At 43.0% G+C, this 20,558-nt stretch overlaps 1 protein-coding gene across 3 annotated transcripts in view; it reads right to left on the bottom strand.

Annotated features, from left to right (window-relative positions):
• The window catches only part of CTPS2 (CTP synthase 2), a 107,075-nt gene extending 86,741 nt beyond the window's left edge, over positions 1-20,334 (bottom strand). The window contains exons 1-7 of one of the 3 annotated variants that reach the window (XM_049873379.1): positions 20,124-20,334; positions 16,073-16,277; positions 9,868-10,038; positions 7,743-7,843; positions 1,963-2,079; positions 1,718-1,801; positions 529-609 (exon numbers count right to left, since the gene is read on the bottom strand). In XM_049873379.1, the coding sequence (XP_049729336.1) occupies positions 529-609; positions 1,718-1,801; positions 1,963-2,079; positions 7,743-7,843; positions 9,868-10,038; positions 16,073-16,238 (720 nt within the window). In that variant the 5' untranslated portion in view covers positions 16,239-16,277; positions 20,124-20,334. Of the gene's footprint in view, positions 1-528; positions 610-1,717; positions 1,802-1,962; positions 2,080-7,742; positions 7,844-9,867; positions 10,039-16,072; positions 16,278-19,771; positions 20,049-20,123 lie in introns of those variants that run through there. The other 2 variants (XM_049873378.1, XM_049873380.1) reach the window with 2 other exon arrangements.
• Positions 20,335-20,558: the final 224 nt, after the last annotated feature.

The raw sequence follows: 20,558 nt of genomic DNA, 5'->3' as shown, positions 1-20,558 counted from the left end.
AGAAAAGATGACTCTCAGACTACCCAGGCAGAAAGTCTTGCAGAGATGACCTGAAATCACATCATGGTACAGTTTCTGCTGCAATGAATTGAACAGAGGGCACTGATGTAATCAGAAGTGACAGTGGGAATGTCAGGGTACATGTATTGTTTACAGTGACTTCAGCTATAACAGGTACAAACGAGAAATTGCAGTGAAAGCACTAAGTGTCCAGGAAAGACAGGATAAACAGCTGATAAAGAAGTTTCACATGATTCTCTCTCTAGAGGTTTGATTGTGAGTTAAAGAGCCCACTCTGGTTTTGTACCTATAACTTAGGCAACGACTATGCAAAGAAACATGCATTCTATCTAAGGAATCAGGAGTCTCAAGATGATTCACTTAAGTGCAAAGGGAGTCATGGTTGCTTGTGGGCCCCCAAAGCTTTCATAAACGCTGATGAGAGTAACACCATAATTTAAGAGGTACAAAATGGCGGCATCAGCGGAAGTGCTCACAAAACAATAAGATCTGGAGAACAGCACTAACCTGTTCAGGTTTCACATGGCAAAACATAGAAATCTTTTCCTTCACAGCCATTTCTATGGGTGTTGAACTTCTGCAGATAATCTGTCAAAGGAAGACATGCACAGGTCAGCAAGCAGGAACCAGGCTGTTCACACCGCCATTTGTTTGTTTGCAAAAAACCATACCCATTGCCCTCGAGTCAATTCTAACTCATAGTTATGCAGGAGGATGCTAATTTCTTTTAACTATAAGAGACTTGGCCAAGTATGTTCTTGCCTTTCTCTGGACTTTAAGAAATTGGTCTTTGCACGATATCAGCAAGTATAATCAAAGTCAACACAAATCTACCAGTAAGAACTTGAAATGTCAAGACGTCTCTAGTGAGCAGAGTCAAAGCTCATAAATGCTGCTTCTTTAAGTACAATAAGAAAGCTAGACCAGGGGTTGTCAAACTTGTTCTGTAGAGGGCCAGACAGTAAATATCTTAAGTGTTGGCAACCCTGCGGTCTCTGTCCTGACTACTCAATCGTACTATTAAAGAGAGAAAGCAGCCACAGGCAAAACGTAAACAAAGGGGCATGGCTGTGTTCCAATAAAACTTTATTTACAGAAACAGGAGGCCATTCTGTTAAGGGTGATGAAAAAATTTGTAAACAAATAGCAGCGATGTTGCACAATATGGTGAACATAATTAACAACACCAAACTGTACATATAAAAATGGCTGAAATGGTTGAAATGGCACTGCTTTCTTTCTTTCTGTTTTGTTATATACATTCTACCATAATAGAAAAAAAAAAAACAGGCAGCCAGCCTGCAGGCCCTGGTTTGCCAACCCCTAATGTAGGCTACTGGTGGTCATTGGATTACCTGCTATAATGACACATCGTTGTTTAGACTAAAAAAATGCAAGCAGTGATATCCCATCCTAGAGGTTATAGGAAAATCTCCGAGGTCCCACCCTCACACTAAAGGACAATGCACTTGCCCAGCTGTTAATGTGGCCAAAGAAATGAAGGCCTGGAGAAGAACAAATGGCCAATATAATCTGGCTCCCAGATTTAAAAAAAAAAAAAAAAAGCTCAATGTCATAGGAACCATTTTAGAGCTAGAAAAGACTTACATGATATTATAGACTAAGAAATGGAGGTCCTATAGAGGATTACTACAAGAGACGTTAGGGACAAACTTACCCACTGTCCTTAACCTACCAGATCTGGAGAGAGCCCTAGGCCTCGCAGTGCACGGACACTGTTTTGCGTGGGTTTGGTTTTTTGTTCTCCGGTAGCGCTGGGCTGAAAAGACATGTTAGACTTGGGTCACTATCAGGACATTGGACATCTAGCTCTTCTGGATAATTACTGGCTTCCTTTATTAATTTAAAATGTGAATTAAATAGAATATCCTAGGAAAACTGATAGAAGTTGCTATCCATATACGTATCTGGAAAGCCTACCTGTGGGACAAGGCTAACGTGGATATTACAGAAATTCTCTTTCTTGGCTTTAAACTGGAATTGTCTGAAAGCTTCCACATATGGCATTCCTTCAATATCTCCGATGGTGCCACCCAGCTGGAAATGGGGGAAAAAAAAAGACATGAATGATAACATCTTCCAAGGTACACAGACTAATAAGAAAAACTCTTGATAAACCTGAGCATAACAACTAAAGTTTGATGGTTGCAAAAGAACCACAGTTTATAAATAGACTGAAAATCATTGAATTGGACACTTAAAAAGGATGAAATTTATGGTATATAAAAAGCTGTTGAAAATCTAAAAAAAAAAAAAAGGAGATGAAATAATGGGAAGAGAAAATGGAGACTAGAAAGTAAAATAAGAGGAAAGGGATGGAATATAACATAGCCAAGTAAACAGGTAAGAGATTAAACAAAGGACCAAGAAGGGTGAAGAAAGTGAGGTCAAAGAAGGTTTTAAGGAAAGAGAAGGGAATTCATAAGCAGATAGACAGATCCAGAATATAGGTCACAAAGGAGCAAGAGAAGTTAATTTCTACCAGTCAGTACAACTGGAAGGTAAAACCCAAATCTGCTAACAACACAGGAAAAATGAGAGCCATCTGGTCCCACGGGGCATAGAATAGTGAACATTCTCTTGCTCTCTACACACAGACACACACACGCATACACACACATGTATTTGAACAATCTCCCTGCAATATTGGCATTGCTTGAATCAAATCACTATGATTAAAACACGCTAGCTTTCAGAAAAAAAATACTACCAAAAGCCCCATGAATACTCCTGACAGTGTAATCCTTTGATAAATGTTAAGTTACAAAGTGCTTCCAGTAAAGTTACTTAGGCATTTTACTTTAGACTAGGCTAATATTCACCTTAGCCCATTTAGCCTCACCACATATAAATACTTACAGGCTGTCACATGGATTTTTTAATTAATTCTCCAGCATTTGAACATCTACTACATGCTCAATACTATAAACCAGGTGCTGGGAAGAGTTTAATTAAGATAGTATGAATTTAACGAGGAAAATAAGACAGAGCTAATGAACAATATGCAAAATGATGATAAACCGAGAAAATATTGAATTTGTCAAGGATTTCATTTTCCAAAATCAACACCCATAGAAGCAGCAGTCAAGAAATCAAACGACGCATTGCATTAGGCAAATCAGCTGCAAAAGACCTCTCTAAAGTGTTAAAAAGCAAAGATGTCACTCTGAGAACTAAGGTGTACCTGACCCAAGCCATGGTATTTTCAATCATCTCAGATGCATGCAAAGGCTGGACAATGAATAAGGAAGACCGAAGGAAAATTGATGCCTTTGAATTACGGTGTTGGCAAAGAATATTGAATATACCATGGACTGCCAGAAGAATGACTAACTCTGTCCTGGAAGAAGTACAGCCAGAATGCTGTTTAAAAGCAAGGATGGCGAGGCTTCATCTCACGTACTTTGGACACGTTATTAGGAAGGATCAGTCCCTGGAGGAGGACATCACGCTTGGTAAAGTAGAGGGTCAGCGAAAAAGAGGAAGACCCTCACTGACACAGTGGCTGCAACAATGGGTTCAAACACAGCACTGATTATGAGGATGGCACAGGACCGGGCAGTATTTCATTCTGTTGTACACAAGGTCGCTATGAGTAGGAACCGTCTCAATGGCACCTAGCAACAACAATAACTACGAACAATAATCAAAAGTAAAACTTCGGCACTAAGTGGAATGATCCAGATGTTGAGGAGGAAGAAGTTACGTCAAGTCCACTCACAGAATTCATCATCTCCTCTGGCTTCAGCTACTTATTCAGTCTGAAATCTACTTGTAACCTTGCCCTCTTCCCAGCTCTGCTGAACTCTGGAGCCAAATTGTCACTGACATCTTGGATGGCTCAACAGTTACTCAAACTTAACATGTTCCAAACTGAACTCTTGGCTCCCCTGAGCCCAGGGCCTGTTTTTCTAGGTGCTTCCTCATTTCCTCCCACTAACAGATTCCAGCCAGAAGTCCAGAAATCATCCTCGATTCCCCCCTTTTCCTCTCCCAACTCAGTCCCAAACTCTTGCAAACCCCTCCACTGCTCTCTGTCTCTACTGCTACCAGCCTAGACACCCAAGCCAACATCATCTTCTGCAGGAATTATTCCAATCATTTAAAACCAGCGGACATCAAACAAACCCACCACCTGTTTTTGTAAATAAAGTTTTACTGGCACACAGCCATGCCCACTCATTTACATATTGTTTATGGCTGGATTCATGCTATGATGGCAGAGTAGAGTAGCTGTGACAAAACTAAAAATATTTCCTACCTGGCCCTTTCCAGAAAAGGTGTGCTGACCCCTGGTCTAAATGGTCTCCCAGCTTCCACTCCCTCCTGCCCTACAATCAAACCATTTGTCATATACCAGCAAAGTGACCTTCCAAGACTCAGAATATGTCTCTCCCGTGCTTATACCCCTCACTGGCTCACTGCTTCACTCAAAATCTAAACTCCCTTCCACAGCCAACAAAAGGCCCTACATACCTGGCCCTTGCACAAGTCCCTAATCTTATCTTGTGCCTCATTACCCCTGCTTTCCGTGCTTCAGCCTCACTGGCCTTTCTGTTCCTCAGATAAGTCACACTCCTCCTTTCCACCCCTTAAGCTCTCCTACCCTTCTTCTTCATATACATCTGTCTCCTCTGTCTTCCAGTGCCTCTCTCGCAGAGAGCCTCGCCCTGACCACCACATAAAGCAGCCTCAACCCCATTCTGTTGTGTGTCCTTGTTTCCTGTCTATCTACCCCACTAGGCAGCGAGCCCCACGAAGGCAGAAATGCTCCAGCCCAAGCCCAGTGCCCTACCCGCAGCACTGGGGGTTTAGGTTAATGATCAAGACAGGAGAGAAAAATCTGGAAATTCAATAATAAGCCCCAGGTGACAGGGTTCTAGTACCTGTTACGATCATTACAACGGAACCAAACTGATCAGTCTCGGCTACATTGCTGCGGAAGAAATTATTCTTTACAAAACAGCTACAATTAAGGTTACCGGGTATGGAACAGGTAGAAATACATGATCGTTTCGTAAGAGAATGACGAGCTTAATTATGAAAATCCAAGAATCACAAAACTATCACATGCAATCAGGAATCTGGGGGGAGAAGTGTAAGGGCTCACTAACCACAATCCACCAAGAATGTAATGGAAAAAATACATCTTTTTTAAGGAAAAAAGAGGACTGCACTTAAACTGAACTGTATGGGCAACATCTCTTTTCTGATGGTGGTACCCTGGGAGTTAACAGTGCATCAGAGGAGGCAAAATCTTTAAATATTATTGGCTTCTGCCCTCGCATGGCTGTCTGTGGTACTGCACCCTCCCCGCAAATTTGGAAGTTTCCATTACAGCTTCTCTGCTGGAATGTTTCTGGCTCACCATTCTGATCACTGTGCTCAGGATATTTCAGTATTATTAGGAGAACAGTCCTAAGTTAGTTCTTTCCCCCACACAACAAGAGAACTATTACCCATAAGAACATTTTAAGAAAGGTCTAACTAAACCTGAAATTGAAATTGAAGCAGCAGCAAATTACGAGCTATGCAAAATCAGTTTGCCTTTAAGGAAAGGAGTCCTGTACGCAATTAAAAAAAAGAGAGTTTATAGTCTTTTAAGCCAGGCCTGGAGTCTTTGGATGGCAAAAATAGCTCTCCAACATGGACATCTTGTCTGGCTACCCCCCACCTGTGCCTCCCCAGATTATGCATCTAAGCCTGTCGTGGAAATTCATGCTCCTTGCCTGGACTTACTTCAGAAATGGGTGTCTGACCCAATCCCGGCTGTTGAGACATGAAGAGAAGCTGGTTGAGGGATTTCTGGGGATCATCTCTTAGCTCCTAAGACAGGATTCCTGGGTAGTGCCAACGGTTAATGCGCTCGGCTGCTAACTGAAAGGTTGATGACCCAAGTCTACCCAGACGTACCTCAGAAGAAAGGCCTGGTGATCTACTTCTGAGAAATCAGTCATTGAAAACCCTGTGGAGCACAGGTCTACTGTGACACACACGGGCTCATCATGAGTCAGAATTCACTCAACAGCAACTGATTGTTTTTTGTCTTTGTTTTCGTTTTAAGCCAGGCTTAAATTTTCCAAGTTCCTGCTTAAAAGATCTATACTAATGAATAAAGCCTGTCAGTTCCACCAGGCTAAGTGGCGGTCTCACCCACATAAAACACTTTGGTCAACAGCTTTTATATACTTAAAACAAAAAATCTGCTTTGGTGGTCCTTCTTCAAAAGCTTAAAACATGGACAAACACAGCTGTTGAATACAACTTAGAACTAATCCAAAGGATCCCTGATTAGTATACAATAAGCAAATACAAACATCAGGGTTCTATGGAGAAGAAGGGGTTTTGCTGGTGACTACTTGTCACAGTTTGTTTCCATGAAATTAAAAATCTAGACGATCAGCTCCTCGAGAGCATGTTTGTCCTCCTATCCCTAGCAGCTATCATTGTGGCTAGTACATATTATGTGCTGAGTTAACCTTTGTTAAGCTGGGCAAGTCAACTCAAGGACAGAATCAGGAACAAAAGGTAAAAATACTCATACACATGACCATTTGGAACTTTTCTCGTGATAAAGGTTAACAGTCTTAGACAAAGGCTATTCTTTTACCTATAAAAACTAAGAGAACAAAACAAATTTCTGGAAAAATTATATTTTCAGGTTTAGGAAATTCGTCATGACTTTTGGGCCATGGACCCATTCTTTTTTTTTTTTAATTAATTTTTATTGTGCTTTAAGTCAAAGTTTACAAATCATGTCAGTCTCTCATACAAAAATTTATATACACCTTGCTATACACTCCTAATTGCTCTCCCCCTAATGAGACAACACACTCCTTCCCTCCACTCTGTCTCCTTGCATCCATTCGGCCAGCTTCTGGCCCCCTCTGCCCTCTCATTTCCTCTCCAGACAGGAGATGCCAACATAGTCTCCTCTGTCTACTCCATCCAAGAAGCTCATTCTTCACCAGTATCATTTTCCATCCCATAGTCCAGTCCGATCCCAGTCCGAAGAGTTGGCTTTGAGAAAGCTTCCTGTTTTGGGCTAACAGAAGGTCTGGGGACCATGACCACCGAGATTCCTCTAGTCTCAGTCAGACCATTAAGTCTGGTCTTTTTATGAGAATTTGGGGTCTGCATTCCACTGCTCTCTTGCTCCCTCAGGGGTTCTCTGTTGTGCTCCCTGTCAGGGCAGCCATCGGTTGTGACCGGGCACCATCTAGTTCTTCTGGTCTCAGGCTGATGTAGTCTCTGGTTTATGTGGCCCTTTCTGTCTCTTGGGCTCATAGTTACCTTGTGTCCTTGGTGTTCTTCATTCCCCTTTGATCCAGGTGGGCTGAGACCCATCGATGCATTTTAGATGGCCGCTTGCTTGCGTTTAAGACCCCAGACACCACTCTCCAAAGTAGGATGCAGAATGTTATCTTAATAGATTTTATTATGCCAATTGACTTAGATGTCCCCTGAAGCCATGTGGACAAATTCTTTTCTGGAATCTTTTAATAATAACAACATGAAACTTGCATGCTTAATGCCAGTGTTGCCCGCTGACTTGTGACCATGGGCAGGGACCATCATCCTTGCTCCCTGCTGTCACCCTGCTCCTAGCACAGTGCCTGGCACACAAGAGGCCATCAAGGCAGACCTGTTGGATGAACGGAGATCAGACACAAGCTGATAAAGAAAAGTGCCATGCTTGCCTCAATGACGCAGATCTGGGGCTCCTGCTTAGTCCCGTCCACAGGCACCATGGCTTGGTTCATCACCCACTCCTGGACGGCATCAGTAATGTGAGGGACCACTGCAGAAAGAAGCAATAGTACAGATACACTTAGTTCCTGCTCATGAGAAAGGGATATAGAGAAGGTCTCTAGACCTCCCACGTAACCTGAAAGCCAGCTAGGGAGCTGGGCAAGCTCTAGGCTCCCTGTGGTTGTCTTCCCTCACTGAAATACACATGCATTTATGCAATACAGGTTAAGGCACTTAAATGTTATGCCATTAAAGTAGCTCCTCCCTCTTCTCTTGAAACCAACCATCACAGAGAACAAGACACAGAAAGAAATACCATCTTCAATGAAACTAGAAAACACCTATAATGCCAACTAGAACCTATAAGGAGGGCCACCGAGTGTGCTGAATGCTGGACTCCATGAGGAAGACGCATGCAGAGGGCCCTGCAGACCCTAGGCAGAGCTCCCTGAGTGCTGAGCTCCACCAAGGGGGAGAATATCTGGGGGTAACCCCGCTGAGTTGGGGAAGGGTCAACTCGGCAGGGCACAGCCAAGGCCTCACGTGCAGGTCAGGAGCCCCTGGGTGATGAACAGGTCCCAGGCTTCTGAAAAGACCAAAAAGTGGCATCCCCACAGGCCCACAGGGACTTGGAACAGAGCTCCTAATGACACATGAAGTAGAAATGCCAGCACTGGGGAAACTGAGGTGAAAGGGTATCTGCCACTGGCTCCACCTTGCGCCTGCCACTCCCTGAAGGCAGAAGAAAGTCATCTCCCTCAGGTGAATTTGGAATGGCCTGGCCTAGCCGCTTTCCAAGAGAGTGGGGTCTGCTGGGCTGGCCTCCACCTGGGAAGCCCAGGGCCAGGGGTCAGGGTCCAGGTCTGGGGGCTTACCCTCTCCCCTACGTTGGGATGTGGCAGGTGTGAGGCAGCAACTCTCCCTCCACTGGGTTTTCCCAAGACTTAGGGGGAAACTATTAGAAAGCACAGTTAATGGCAGATCTCAGCCACTCTGTCCAAGTCTCAACTGTGACATAGCTGATCTTCTAATCTCTGTCTGACCCCTATGTCTACTTCTCAGCTGGTTCCAACTCAAAAGTGATTTAAAGGGCATGGGGAAATTATCACTTTCACTCCACCAACCTACTATTGTGAGGATGGCACACAACGAGGCAATGTCTCGTTCTGTTATATGTAGGGTCGCCATGAGTCAGAGCCGACTCGACGACACCTAACAACAACCCCATCATATAGAAACATATGAATACAAGACTTTAGCAGGTGCCAGGAGGATTTCTTCTAAGACAAAAGAAAATCATACCACCCAGGGAAAGGATAATGGGGCAATGCAGGAGACCTGGGTTTGATTCCTGGCCAATGCACATCATACATGGCCACCCCCTGTCTGTCAGTGGAGGTTTGCATGTTGCTAGTTTCAGTGGAGCTTCCAGACTAAGACAGACTAGGAAGAAAGGCCAGGCAAGCTACTTCCAAAAATTAGCCAATGAAAACCCTTTGGATCGCTATGGTCCAATCACATTGTGCGTGGGGTCACCATGAGTCAGGGACCAACTCAATGGCAGCTAACAACAAAAGAGAAAGGGTTGGGGAAAAGTAACACGAATCAGCCAACGATGCTGCGCTGCCTGCCTCTCCCTCCCCAACGCAGTCCTTGACAGAGGATTAATAACCACTTAGGCAAAGATGCAAAAACGAGGAAAAGAAAGGAGATATTGAACAAAAGGCAGGCAAAAAGTAAAACAACAACTTGCACCCCAAACAGGTAAAAATTTAAAAAAAAAAAAAATTTCTCCATGGGTATTCTAAAATAAAAGCTAAAAAACAACAGTGACCAAAAAAGGACAGATCTATGGACAAGGGGGAAAAAAAGACATTAGGAAACGAGAGAAAAGACCCGGATGAAAATATAATCAGGACCGCAGAGGAGCCTGACATTTTTGAGGAAAAGGAAAAGAACGCAGTGGCTTAAGAAGTATTAGAACTTTGAAGCGCAGGGATTAGGTCATTTTCCCATCTGTTTTGGGCAGGGCGTGAGTACTTGGCCCCTAGAGCATTACGCGGAATGGAATACCTTGTACTGTTTTCCCCAGGTAATCGCCACGCCTCTCTTTATTGATCACATGATGATATATCTTCCCAGTCGTGATGTTGTTGTCTCTATAAAGATTAATATCCAAGAACCTTTCATAATTTCCCAGGTCTAAGTCAACTTCTCCGCCATCATTTAAGACAAACACTTCACCTAGAATAAAAAAAAAAAAAGGCAGTGTAAAATGAGAGGTTACCAGGGGCTGGGAGAAGGGGAGGACGGGAAATTATTGCTTAAGAGGCACTGCGTTTCTGTTTGGGGCGATGAAAAAGTTTCAGACGTGGATAGTGGTAAGAGCTGCACAACATGGTAACTGTAATTAATGCCACTGAACTGTACACTCTAAAATGGTTAAAATGGCAAATTTTGTGCTACATATATATATTTACTACAGTAAAAAAAATTTTTAAGGCAATGTAAAAATTAGCTTTTAATAGCTTATTGTTCAAAGATGGGCACATTTTATTGAAGAGCTCGTTGTTGTTGTTGGGTATCATCAAATTGATTCCCACTCATAGCAGCCCTATATAAGACAGCGTAGAACTGCCCCATAGGGTTTCCTAGGCTGAAATCTTTATGGGAGCAGATCAACACGTCTTTTCTCCAGTAGAGCAGCTGGTGGATTTGAACCACCAGCCTTTCAGTTAGCAGACAAGCACTTAACCATTGCACCATCAGGGTTCCTTAAAGAGCTGGTAAAAGACATATTTATAATGCATATTCTATCACCACCTCCTTATTTCGATGGAGAAATCTAGCAATTCTATCCATGAAAATACACTGAAAACATTCTGGTATCCTATGATGGTATCTTTTAAATGCTTACTGAAATTCTGTCTTCAGGATTTGGCTTTCCCAAACTCATTATATACCACATGAAAAAAAAAAAGGCTTTAAAACAGTGATTTACTTCAAAACATCAGTATCCTGAACTCAGAAATTGGTATAAGAAAGTTTTAATTGATTCCCATCTTGGTTGAAGAAACAACTGAACAGACAGTAGATGAAAAAGCAGGGCTGCAGCCAGCCCACGGAGCAACTTTGTACAAATGAGACAAAAAAGTCAGTGTGTCAACAGAGAACCCCTGAGGGAGCAGGAGAACAGTGGGATGCAGACCCTAAATTCTCATAAAAAGACCAGACTTAATGGCCTGACTGAGACTAGAAGAATCCCGGCGGTCATGGTCCCCAAACCTTCTGTTGGCACAGGACAGGAACCATTCCCGAAGACAACTCATCAGACATGGAAGGGACTGGACAATGGGCTGGAGAGAGATGCTGATGAAGAGTGAGCTACTTGTATCAGGTGGACGCTTGAGACTGTGTTTGCATCTCCTGTCTGGAGGGGAGATGGGAGGGTAGAGGGGGTTAGAAACTGGCAAAACGGTCATGAAAGGAGAAACTGGAAGGAAGGAGTGGGCTGACTCATTAGGGGGAGAGTAAATGGGAGTATATAGTAAGGTATATATAGGCTTATGTGTGACAGACTGACTTGATTTGTAAACTTTCACTTAAAGCACAATAAAAATTATTTTTAAAAAAAGTCAGTGTGTGCAATGAGGAATCTACACAACTGGACTGTAAAAAGGGATATAGTTGTAGACTTAGCTGTACCAGGAGCATCCACGTTAACCATTGGGAAAGTTTCTGAATCTCTATTAAACCAACCACTTGAGGGCATTGATGGGGAGTCATATGTTCTAAAACCCCTTGTAAGTCCTCATTTACATCTCTTTTATAATGTATATAGGAGCCCTGGAAACCCTGGTGGGGTAGTGGTTAAGTGCTATGGCTGCTAACCGAAGGGTCGGCAGTTCGAATCTGCCAGGTGCTCCTTGGAAACTCTACAGGGCGGTTGTACTCTGTCCTATAGGGTCGCTATGAGTTGGGATCGACTCGACGGCAGTGGGTTTGGTTTTTGGATAGGAGCCCTGGTGACACAGTGGTTAAGAGCTCCACTGCTAACCGAAAGGTCTGTGGTTCAAACCTACCAGAAAGATGTAGCAGTCTGCTTCCATAAAGATTACAGCCTTGGAAACCCTATGGGGCAGTTCTACTCTGTCCTATAGGGTCACTAGGAGTCGGCATCTACTCCATGGCAATGCGTTTGGTTTTTCAATAGGTATAACGAATATGGAACCCACCCGGGGTTACCTGGGATGACAGGCTTGGTGATCTGCTTCGGAAAGGTCACAGCCTTGAAAACCCTATGGTGCAGTTCTATTCTGCACATATGGGGTCGCCATGAGTCAGAACCAACTCGACAGCAACTGGTTTGGTTTTATTTTTTATAACATATATAAGCATGATCTGGGATATCTTGAACCTCAAGGACAGAAAAGCAAATTGACAAAAGTACAATATTTTTGTATTTTTCAAATTCCATTTCCAGTTCAAATTCTACTTTTTCATGTTAATCAGGAATTTCTGATCCATACAAAGGTCTTTTTACCTTGCTCATCTTAACTTCTGACACTTTTTTTTTCTGGAAGCAGCCGCTGCAATTTCTTAAGTTAATTCAGGCCAAATTTATTTGGCAGTACTCTAAGTACATGGCAAAGAATCTCAGAATTTTTAATTTCCAAACTTTGAAAGTATATATGCATTAAGTTCCTAGAATAGAAGGATAAACTGTAGATATCAAGTCTTCAAAAAGCAATTATTTAGACTTCATATAATTAAAATAAAAATCCAACAGTTTTTTTTTTTTTTAACATGACAATGATCCTAAAGTTACTTTGGAAGAAAAACAGGTGAGAAAGACCTGGTGATCTGCTCCTGTAAAGATTACAGCCTAGAAAACCCTACAGGGCAGTTCTACTCTGTCACATGGGGTCACTATGAAAATCAACTGGACTGCACCTAACAACAACAACAATGTAGACTATGGACTTTAGTTAACAATGTATCGCTGCTGGTTTAGCAATTTTAACAAATGTACCACAGGGAATACAAGATGTTAATAATAGGAGAAATTGTGTGCAGGGGGAGAGGGGATATGGAAACTCTCTGAGCATTCTGCACAATCTTTCTGTACCTCTAAAACGGCTATAAGAAACACAGTCTATTAAAAAATAAATAGATAATAACAAGTAAAAACAAATGCCCTCATAAAGAATAACAATGAGTACAGGAATATTGATACATATTTTTTTAATGGGCCTTCTTATGCACCGTTAATGAGGATAGAAATTGGTACAGACCCACAATCCTTATCAGAGAGACTAAAGGGGTCCACCAGCCCTGGGGCAGGGACTGGAAGGTAGGAGGGAACAGGACAGTTGGTGATAGGGAGCCCAGGGTTGAGAGGGGAGAGTGTTGACATGTCATTAACCAGTGTCATACAACAATGTGTGTAGTAACTGATGAGAAACTAATTTGTTCTGTAAACCTTCATTTAAAGTACAATAAAAATATATATACATCTCCAGGTGGAATAAAAATGACAAATAGCCATGAATATATAAAGAATTCTCAATTTTCAGAACTTGTGAGAAAAAAAAACTATAAATAGCCACAAACTTATAAAAAATTTTTCAGTTTTCAAAATGGTTTGGATTTCAGAGTTGTAGATAAGGGATCATGCAGCTAAAAACCTTTGGCATTACGTGTTACATATCAAAAGCCTTAAAAATATACATGTTCCCCAACTCAGAAATTCTGCACCTAGGAATTTACGTTTAAAAAAATAAATCTTAAAGCTTTCTGTCACAGTGTTGGAAATTACTTGCTAGTGTTATACAGGTTCTGTACAGTCCTTAAACGTATAAAATACATAAATAAGCCCACAGCATATCATTATTTTTAAAAATTAGATTACAAAACAGTGTAACTATAAGATTCCATTCATTTAAAGTTCAAAACCAAGCACAGTTAATCTATGATGCTAGAAGACAGGACAGCGGTTACCCTCGGGGTCTGTGGTTAGGGAGACCAGAAGGGACACCAGGGGGACTTCTGGGATGCATGTAAAGCTCTGTTTCTTCATCTGGGGGCTGGTTACACAGTATGTTCACGTAGTGAAAACCCACTGAGCTATATACTTATGATTTATGTACTTTCCTGCTTGTATGTAAAAAGTTTTTAAAAAAACAGTATGTAAGGGCTAGTGCCATTTTTAAACAATAATTAGTATATACATTAAAATATCAGCATGAATAATAGTTACTCCAGACAGTGTAAAACGGATGATTTTTGCTTTCCTCACGTCACTCTGTATTGTCTGAATTTGCTCTTAACAATGAGAAATATATTACCTTTATAATAAAATAAAAGATAACCCAGAAGAACAAAGTGGGAGAACTCACACGTCCTGACTTCAAAACATACCATAAAGCTGTCGTTGTTGTTGCTCTTGTTGTTAGGCGCCGTCTACTTGGTTCTGACCCATAGCAACCCTTCGTACAGCAGAATGAAACACTACCCAGTCCTGAGCCATCCTCACAATCACTGCTATGTTTGAGCCCATCGTTGCAACTACTGTGTCAATTCATTTCAATGAGGGGCTTCCTCTTTTGCGCTGACCCTTTATTTTACCAAGTATAATGTCCTTCTCCAGAGACTGGTTCCTCCTGATAACGTGTCCAAAATACGGAAGACGAAGTCTTGCCACCCTAAGCTATAGTAATCAAGACAGCCTGATAGTGGTATAATGACAGACATATAGACCAATGGGATAGAATTGAGCGTCCAGAAATAAATCCATACATCTATGGTCTTGGGTTATGGTCAACTGATTTTCGACAAGAGTGCTAAGTCCATTCCATAAAGAAAGAATAGTCTCTTTAATAAATGTTGCCAGGACAACTGGATTTCTACATGCAGGAGAATGAAGCTGGGCCTGTGCCTCACACCACATACAAAAACTAATTCAAAATGGATCAAGGACCTAAATGTACGAATTTAAACCATGAAACTCTTAGAAGAAAACATAGGGGGGATGCTTTGGGACCTAATTTTCAAAAACGAATTCTTAGTATGACACCGAAAGCAAGAGCAACAAAAGATAAAATAAATTGAACTTCATCTAAATGAGAAACTTTTGTGCGTCAAAGGACTTTATTAAAAGCAAAGTGAAGAGACAGCCTACAGAATGGGAGAAAATTTAGGGGAACCATACAGCAGATAAGGATTTAATATCTAGAATATATAAAGAGCTTCTAAAACTCAACAACAAAAAGAGAAACCAATTTAAGAAAATGGGCAAACTACTTGAAAAGCCATCTCACCAAAAAGGATATACAAATGGCCAACAAGTATAGGAAAAAACGGTCAATGTCATTAGTCATTAGGGAAATGCAAATCAAAACCACAATGAAAAACCACTTCATCCTACTACGATGGCTGTGATAAACAAAAAAAACTGGAAAATAACAGTTGTTCGCGTGGCTGTTGAGAAATTAGAACCTTCATTCATTGCTGGTGGGAATGTAGAATGGTATATACCCCCAAAGAAGTGAAAGCAGGAACATAAACAGATGTACACCAATGTTCATTGCAACACTGTTCACAATAGTCAAAAGGTGGAAACAACCTAAATGTCCATCAACAGACAAATGAATAAACAAAGTGTGGCACATACATATAATGGCATACTGCTCAGCCATAAAGAGGAATGAAGTCCTAACACATGCTACAATATGGATGGACCCTGAAAACATGCTCAATGAAATAAAATCAGTCACCAAAGGACTAATATTGTATGATCCCACTTACATGAAATATCTAGAAAAGACAAATGTTTAGAATAGGCAAAGTTCAGTAGTGGTTATCAGGGGCAGAGGGAAGGGCTTCCGTTAAGGGTGACAGAAAAACTTGGAAATGGATAGTGGTGATGGCTGTACAATGTGATCATAATCAATGTCACTGAATTGAACACAGAAAAAATGTTTAAATGACAAATGTTTTGTTATATATATTTTTACCACAATAAAAAGAATGTTTTTAAAGATAATCCACACTCAAAAGGTACAACAAAGATTACACTCTCACACAGTTTTCCAAAAAATTTGACTAATTTGGATGGTCATCAGCAATGTGATCAATGACCATAAGAACATTCACATGTTTATAACATATAGGGTAATCCTTCAGGAACTCTATCCTAAAGGAATTACCCAAGATGCAAAAAAGAACAACAATTTAACCTAGTATTTTATAAGGGGGTAAAAGTGACTCTCTTTCATACCGTGTTCATATGGTGAAAAAGTGCCGGCATCGATGTTAATATAGGGGTCGATTTTGATGGCAGTAACTCGGAGTCCACACGACTTTAGAATTGTCCCAATGCTGCTAGCAATGATCCCTTTCCCAATGCCTGAGATGACCCCACCAGTAACCAGGATGTACTTCATTGGCAGAGGAGTGGCTGGGTGCCAGCACCCTGATATAATCTGAAAGGCAAGAAAGTTCAAAGTCAAGGAAGCGCACCATTTTCTCAAGCCAGTATAACAGAGAAGTCATTAAACCAGAATTTCTAAAGCACGTGCCATTTTTTCTCTCTAAACGAAATACTTGAAACTTTTGAGACAATCTCTTCTAGGCTTTTAATTTTTGTTGATAGGTAGAAGGAAATCCTTTCTGAAAGCAACGTGGTTGGCTGTTTCGCCCTAATTTTCCACTTGCTGCAAGGTTGTCATGCAACAAAATGCCATCATGAGAAACCACATTTCTCTGGGATTTGGAGGCACAATACAATGTTTAAAAGGTTCGGGCTCCAAAGACAGAGAGATCTGTATAAGCTCTACCTGGGCAAGTTACTTATCCTCTCTAAGCTGGTTTCTTTATCTGTCAAATGGAATAAAAATACCAATCTCACATGTGGTTATGAGGATTCAGTGAGCTGAGATGTGGATCCGGGGTCAGCAAACAGGCCACATCGGGCTCACTATATGTTTTTGTACGGTCCCCAAGCTAAGAATTTTTTTACATTTTTAAGTGACTGAATACATATATATACACACACGTATATGTGCATATGTAAATACTATTTCCTGGCATATGGAATTCCAATTCAGTATCCATAAATCAGGTTTTATTAGCACACAGCCACACCCTTCAAGTCCGTATGGCTGTTTACACGCTACAACAGCAAAATAGCTGCAACAGAGAACATCTGGCCAGCAAAGCCTTGTTTACTATCTGGCCCTTTACAGAAAATATTAACCCATGGTATAGAGGGTGGTATACAGCAAAGCCTTAATAAAAATTAGCTACTAACATCACTATTCCTAGGTATGACCCTGGGCAAATTCTTCAGCTTTTCTAAACCTTCATTTTCTAGTGGTTAAGTGCTACGGCTGCTAACCAAAGCATGGCGGTTTGCAGCCACCAGGAGCTCCTTGGAAACTCTATGGGGCAGTTCTACTCTGTCCTGTAGGGTCACTATGAGTCGGAATCGATTCAATGGCAACAGGTTTTTATCCAGCACATGGAAACCCTAGTGACATAGTGGTAATAATAGTACTTACCTCAGAGACTTATTTGGGGATTTACAAAGCATGCATAAGGGATAAATAAAGGTAGCTGTTACCATTTCTCAGCGCCACCTACTCACTTATTTGATCAGCTCTCAAGTGTTTATCGAACATCTCTTAGTGCTTGAGGAAACCCTGGTGGTGTAGTGGTTAAGTGCTACGGCTGCTAACCAAAAGGTCAGCAGTTCGAATCCACCAGGCACTCCTCGGAAACTCTACAGGGCAGTTCTACCCTGTCCTACAGGGCTGCTATGAATCAGAATTGACTCGACGGCAACGGGTTTTTTTTTATTAGTGCTTTTTTTTTTTTTAGTGCTTGAAGGTCCCTAGGTCGTGCAAACGGTTTGCTCTCAGCTACTAACCAAAAGGTTGGTGGTTCGAACCCACTCAGTGGAACCATGGAAGAAAGGCCTGTAAATTTGTTTCCATAAAGATTAAAATACACGCAAAAAAAGCCATGTTGCCGTCGAGTCGATTCCGACTCACAGAGACTCTATAGAACAGAGTAGAACTGCCCTATAGAGTTTCCAGGGAGCACCTGGTGGATTCGAACTGCTGACCTTTATTGGTTAGCAGCTGTAGAACTTAACCACTGCACCACCAGGGTTTCCTCCATAAAGATTACAACCAAGAAACCCCTGTGGAGCAGTTTTACTCTATAACAAATGGGGTCACCACGAGTCAAAATCAATTGGATGGCAATGGGTTTGTTTTTTTTATTTTATTAGTGCTTGACTTGTTCCCAGTTCCTGGGGCTATAGGAGTAAACAAAAAAGACAACATCTCTGTCTTCTCAGATTTCACATTTCCCACGGGATTAAAGGGAAAATAACTGTTTCTCTAATTTTACCATATTCTAAAACCTATGCTACGTGAAAAAAGCATGATATAAAATTGAACACAATATTATCTCAACTAAGTTTAATTATGACTGGTCAAAAGTACACCAAAATGTTCATTTTTAATATATTTAGGCATTTGGGTTGTAGGCAATTACTAGTTTTCTGTTTTTCACACACACAGGGTGCCTTTTTAAGCACTTGCGATATTTTAGAAAGTCCTTGAAAATGTAACTTATCGCCCAGCTATAGCTAGTCCTTTCTACCTCTTTTAAGCAAACAAGTAAGTGAAACAAAGTTTAAAACCTGCAGAAGTCAGGCTCTGTTTTAGATCACTTCCTTGCGATGGGAATAGCTTCCCTTGTGAAGATTCAACTTTTTCATTTACTGTAATAACAGGAAGCAGAGCCAAATGTTTCTAAAATAGGAGCGTAGAGCTGCGCTGTCCAACAAAAATATGTGAGCCACGTGTCTCATTTTAAATCTTCTAGTAGCCACATGAAAAATTGAAAACAGCTGAAGTGAATTTTAATGTTATTACTTAACCCAATACATTCCAAATATTATCATTTTAACGAGTATTCAACATAAAATTTCATTTATGAGATATTTAACATTCTTTTTCTGTACTAAGTCTTCCGAAATTAGCTGCGTATGCTCATAGCACATCTCAGCGCAGACAAGCCACGTTTCCAGCGCTCAGTGGCCGCACGTGGCGGTGCTACCATATTGGGCTTCGCAGACCCAGAGCACACACCAAACACCAGAAGACCCCTTCTCAGTGATGGCCACTTAAAAATTACTTTTAGTCAAACAGAAAAGAGTATCCACTGAATGATCCCATTTTTATTAAGTTCTAGAACAGGCAAAACTAAGTAAGCTATGACAGAAATCAGAACTGTGGGCGGGGATTGACTGGAAAGGAGCGCGAAGGAAAGTGGGTGATGGAAACATTCTATGTCTCCTTTGGGGGAGTGATTGTAACGGCTGTATAATTTGTCAAGTCTCACTGATCTGCACACTTAAAACTGGTGCATTTTACTGTATATAAATTAAACATCGGTTTAAAAAAAAAAGATGCCAAAAAAAGCTATTTGGTGGCACTAGCGCAGTTCAGCGCCGTGCTCCACAGCCAGCTATTAAGGGGGAAAGCCAGGGTTGTTGCTGCAAGTGCGCCCGGCTGGGGGAAGGGGATGGCCCTCGGCGCGGGGCCCCACTTCCGCGAGCGTGGTCCCGGGGCGCTCAGGCCCCGAGTGCGGGGAGGAAGGGAGGGATCGGGGCGCCGCGGCGCGGAGAGGGAGTTGGGCAACGCCCGGCGCCGGACGCCCACGGGCGGGCTCCGACGGGCGCGGGCAGGGCGGTGCCCCGGCTCCCTGCGCCGGCCCACTCCCGGGACACGCCGGCTCTGGGCCGAGCGCGGACTCTGCGCAGGGGCAAGCGCCGCCGCCATCGGGGCGGGGGACAAAGGCGCCACGGCGCGCCGGGGCTGGGGGCACAGGGCCGGCCGAGGGGCACGGGCGCGGAGGCTCTGGGGGTCCCGGAGGCGCGGGGGAGACCCGGGCGGGAAGTTACCTGCGCGGTGGTGGCGGCGCCGGGCTGGGTGGCCGGTGGCGACGGCAGGCTCCGCCCCGCGGCCTGCCTGGCACTCACCTGTGGGACCGGGCGATGAAGGCGGCCGCCGCTAGGGGTGTCCGGAGTCCCCACCGGTCCTCCCGCCGCCCACGCGGGCCTCTCCCCTTGTGCCCTGCAGCCCGCCCGGCTGATTCTGGCCGGGGAGCCTGGGGCTGACACCCGAGTCTGGGCAACGGCCAACACCAAGCGCTAAAAGTGCCTCCTCTGGCACCGCCAGCCCCCGCCCACCGCCCGGGGCGCCCGCGGCCCCAGGCCTCGCTCTTCCCAACCCGCTCCCCCAGCCGCAGCTCACTTGGCACTGGCACTCCCGACGCGCGGTTAACTTCACGGTCCCCGGCGAGCCCCGGCCCCTTCTGCGGCCAAGCCCCCAGCCTGGGTCCTCCCGTCCAGCTCTCACTATTGTGAAGAGCTGCGCTCTGTCACAAACGTTTGCTGATCCCTGACTATGCGCCAGAAACTGCAGGAGCGCTCAGGAGAGGGCGAAAGAAAACGGAATTCTGCGTTTGAGGGGCTCGCCGTCTGGCGGGAGAGCTACAAAAGGACTGGAATCAGTGAAGTTTCATAGAAGGAGAAGTTGCTGGAGGGCGGGGGGAGAAGTCAGAGAACAATCAGAGCTTCAGAGTAACTTAAGAGGATTTGGTGGTTGGCTGGTGTTGAGAAAGGACACCAGAGGTTATTAAGGAGAAGGGAAGAGCTTACAAAGCACCAGGAGAAAGACTCTAACGGT

Source organism: Elephas maximus, chromosome X, assembly GCF_024166365.1.
Source record: "Elephas maximus indicus isolate mEleMax1 chromosome X, mEleMax1 primary haplotype, whole genome shotgun sequence".
Taxonomy (NCBI): domain Eukaryota; kingdom Metazoa; phylum Chordata; class Mammalia; order Proboscidea; family Elephantidae; genus Elephas; species Elephas maximus.
The sequence above is the reverse complement of the archived record's forward strand: the minus strand, read 5'-3'. Positions and strand labels throughout refer to the sequence as shown.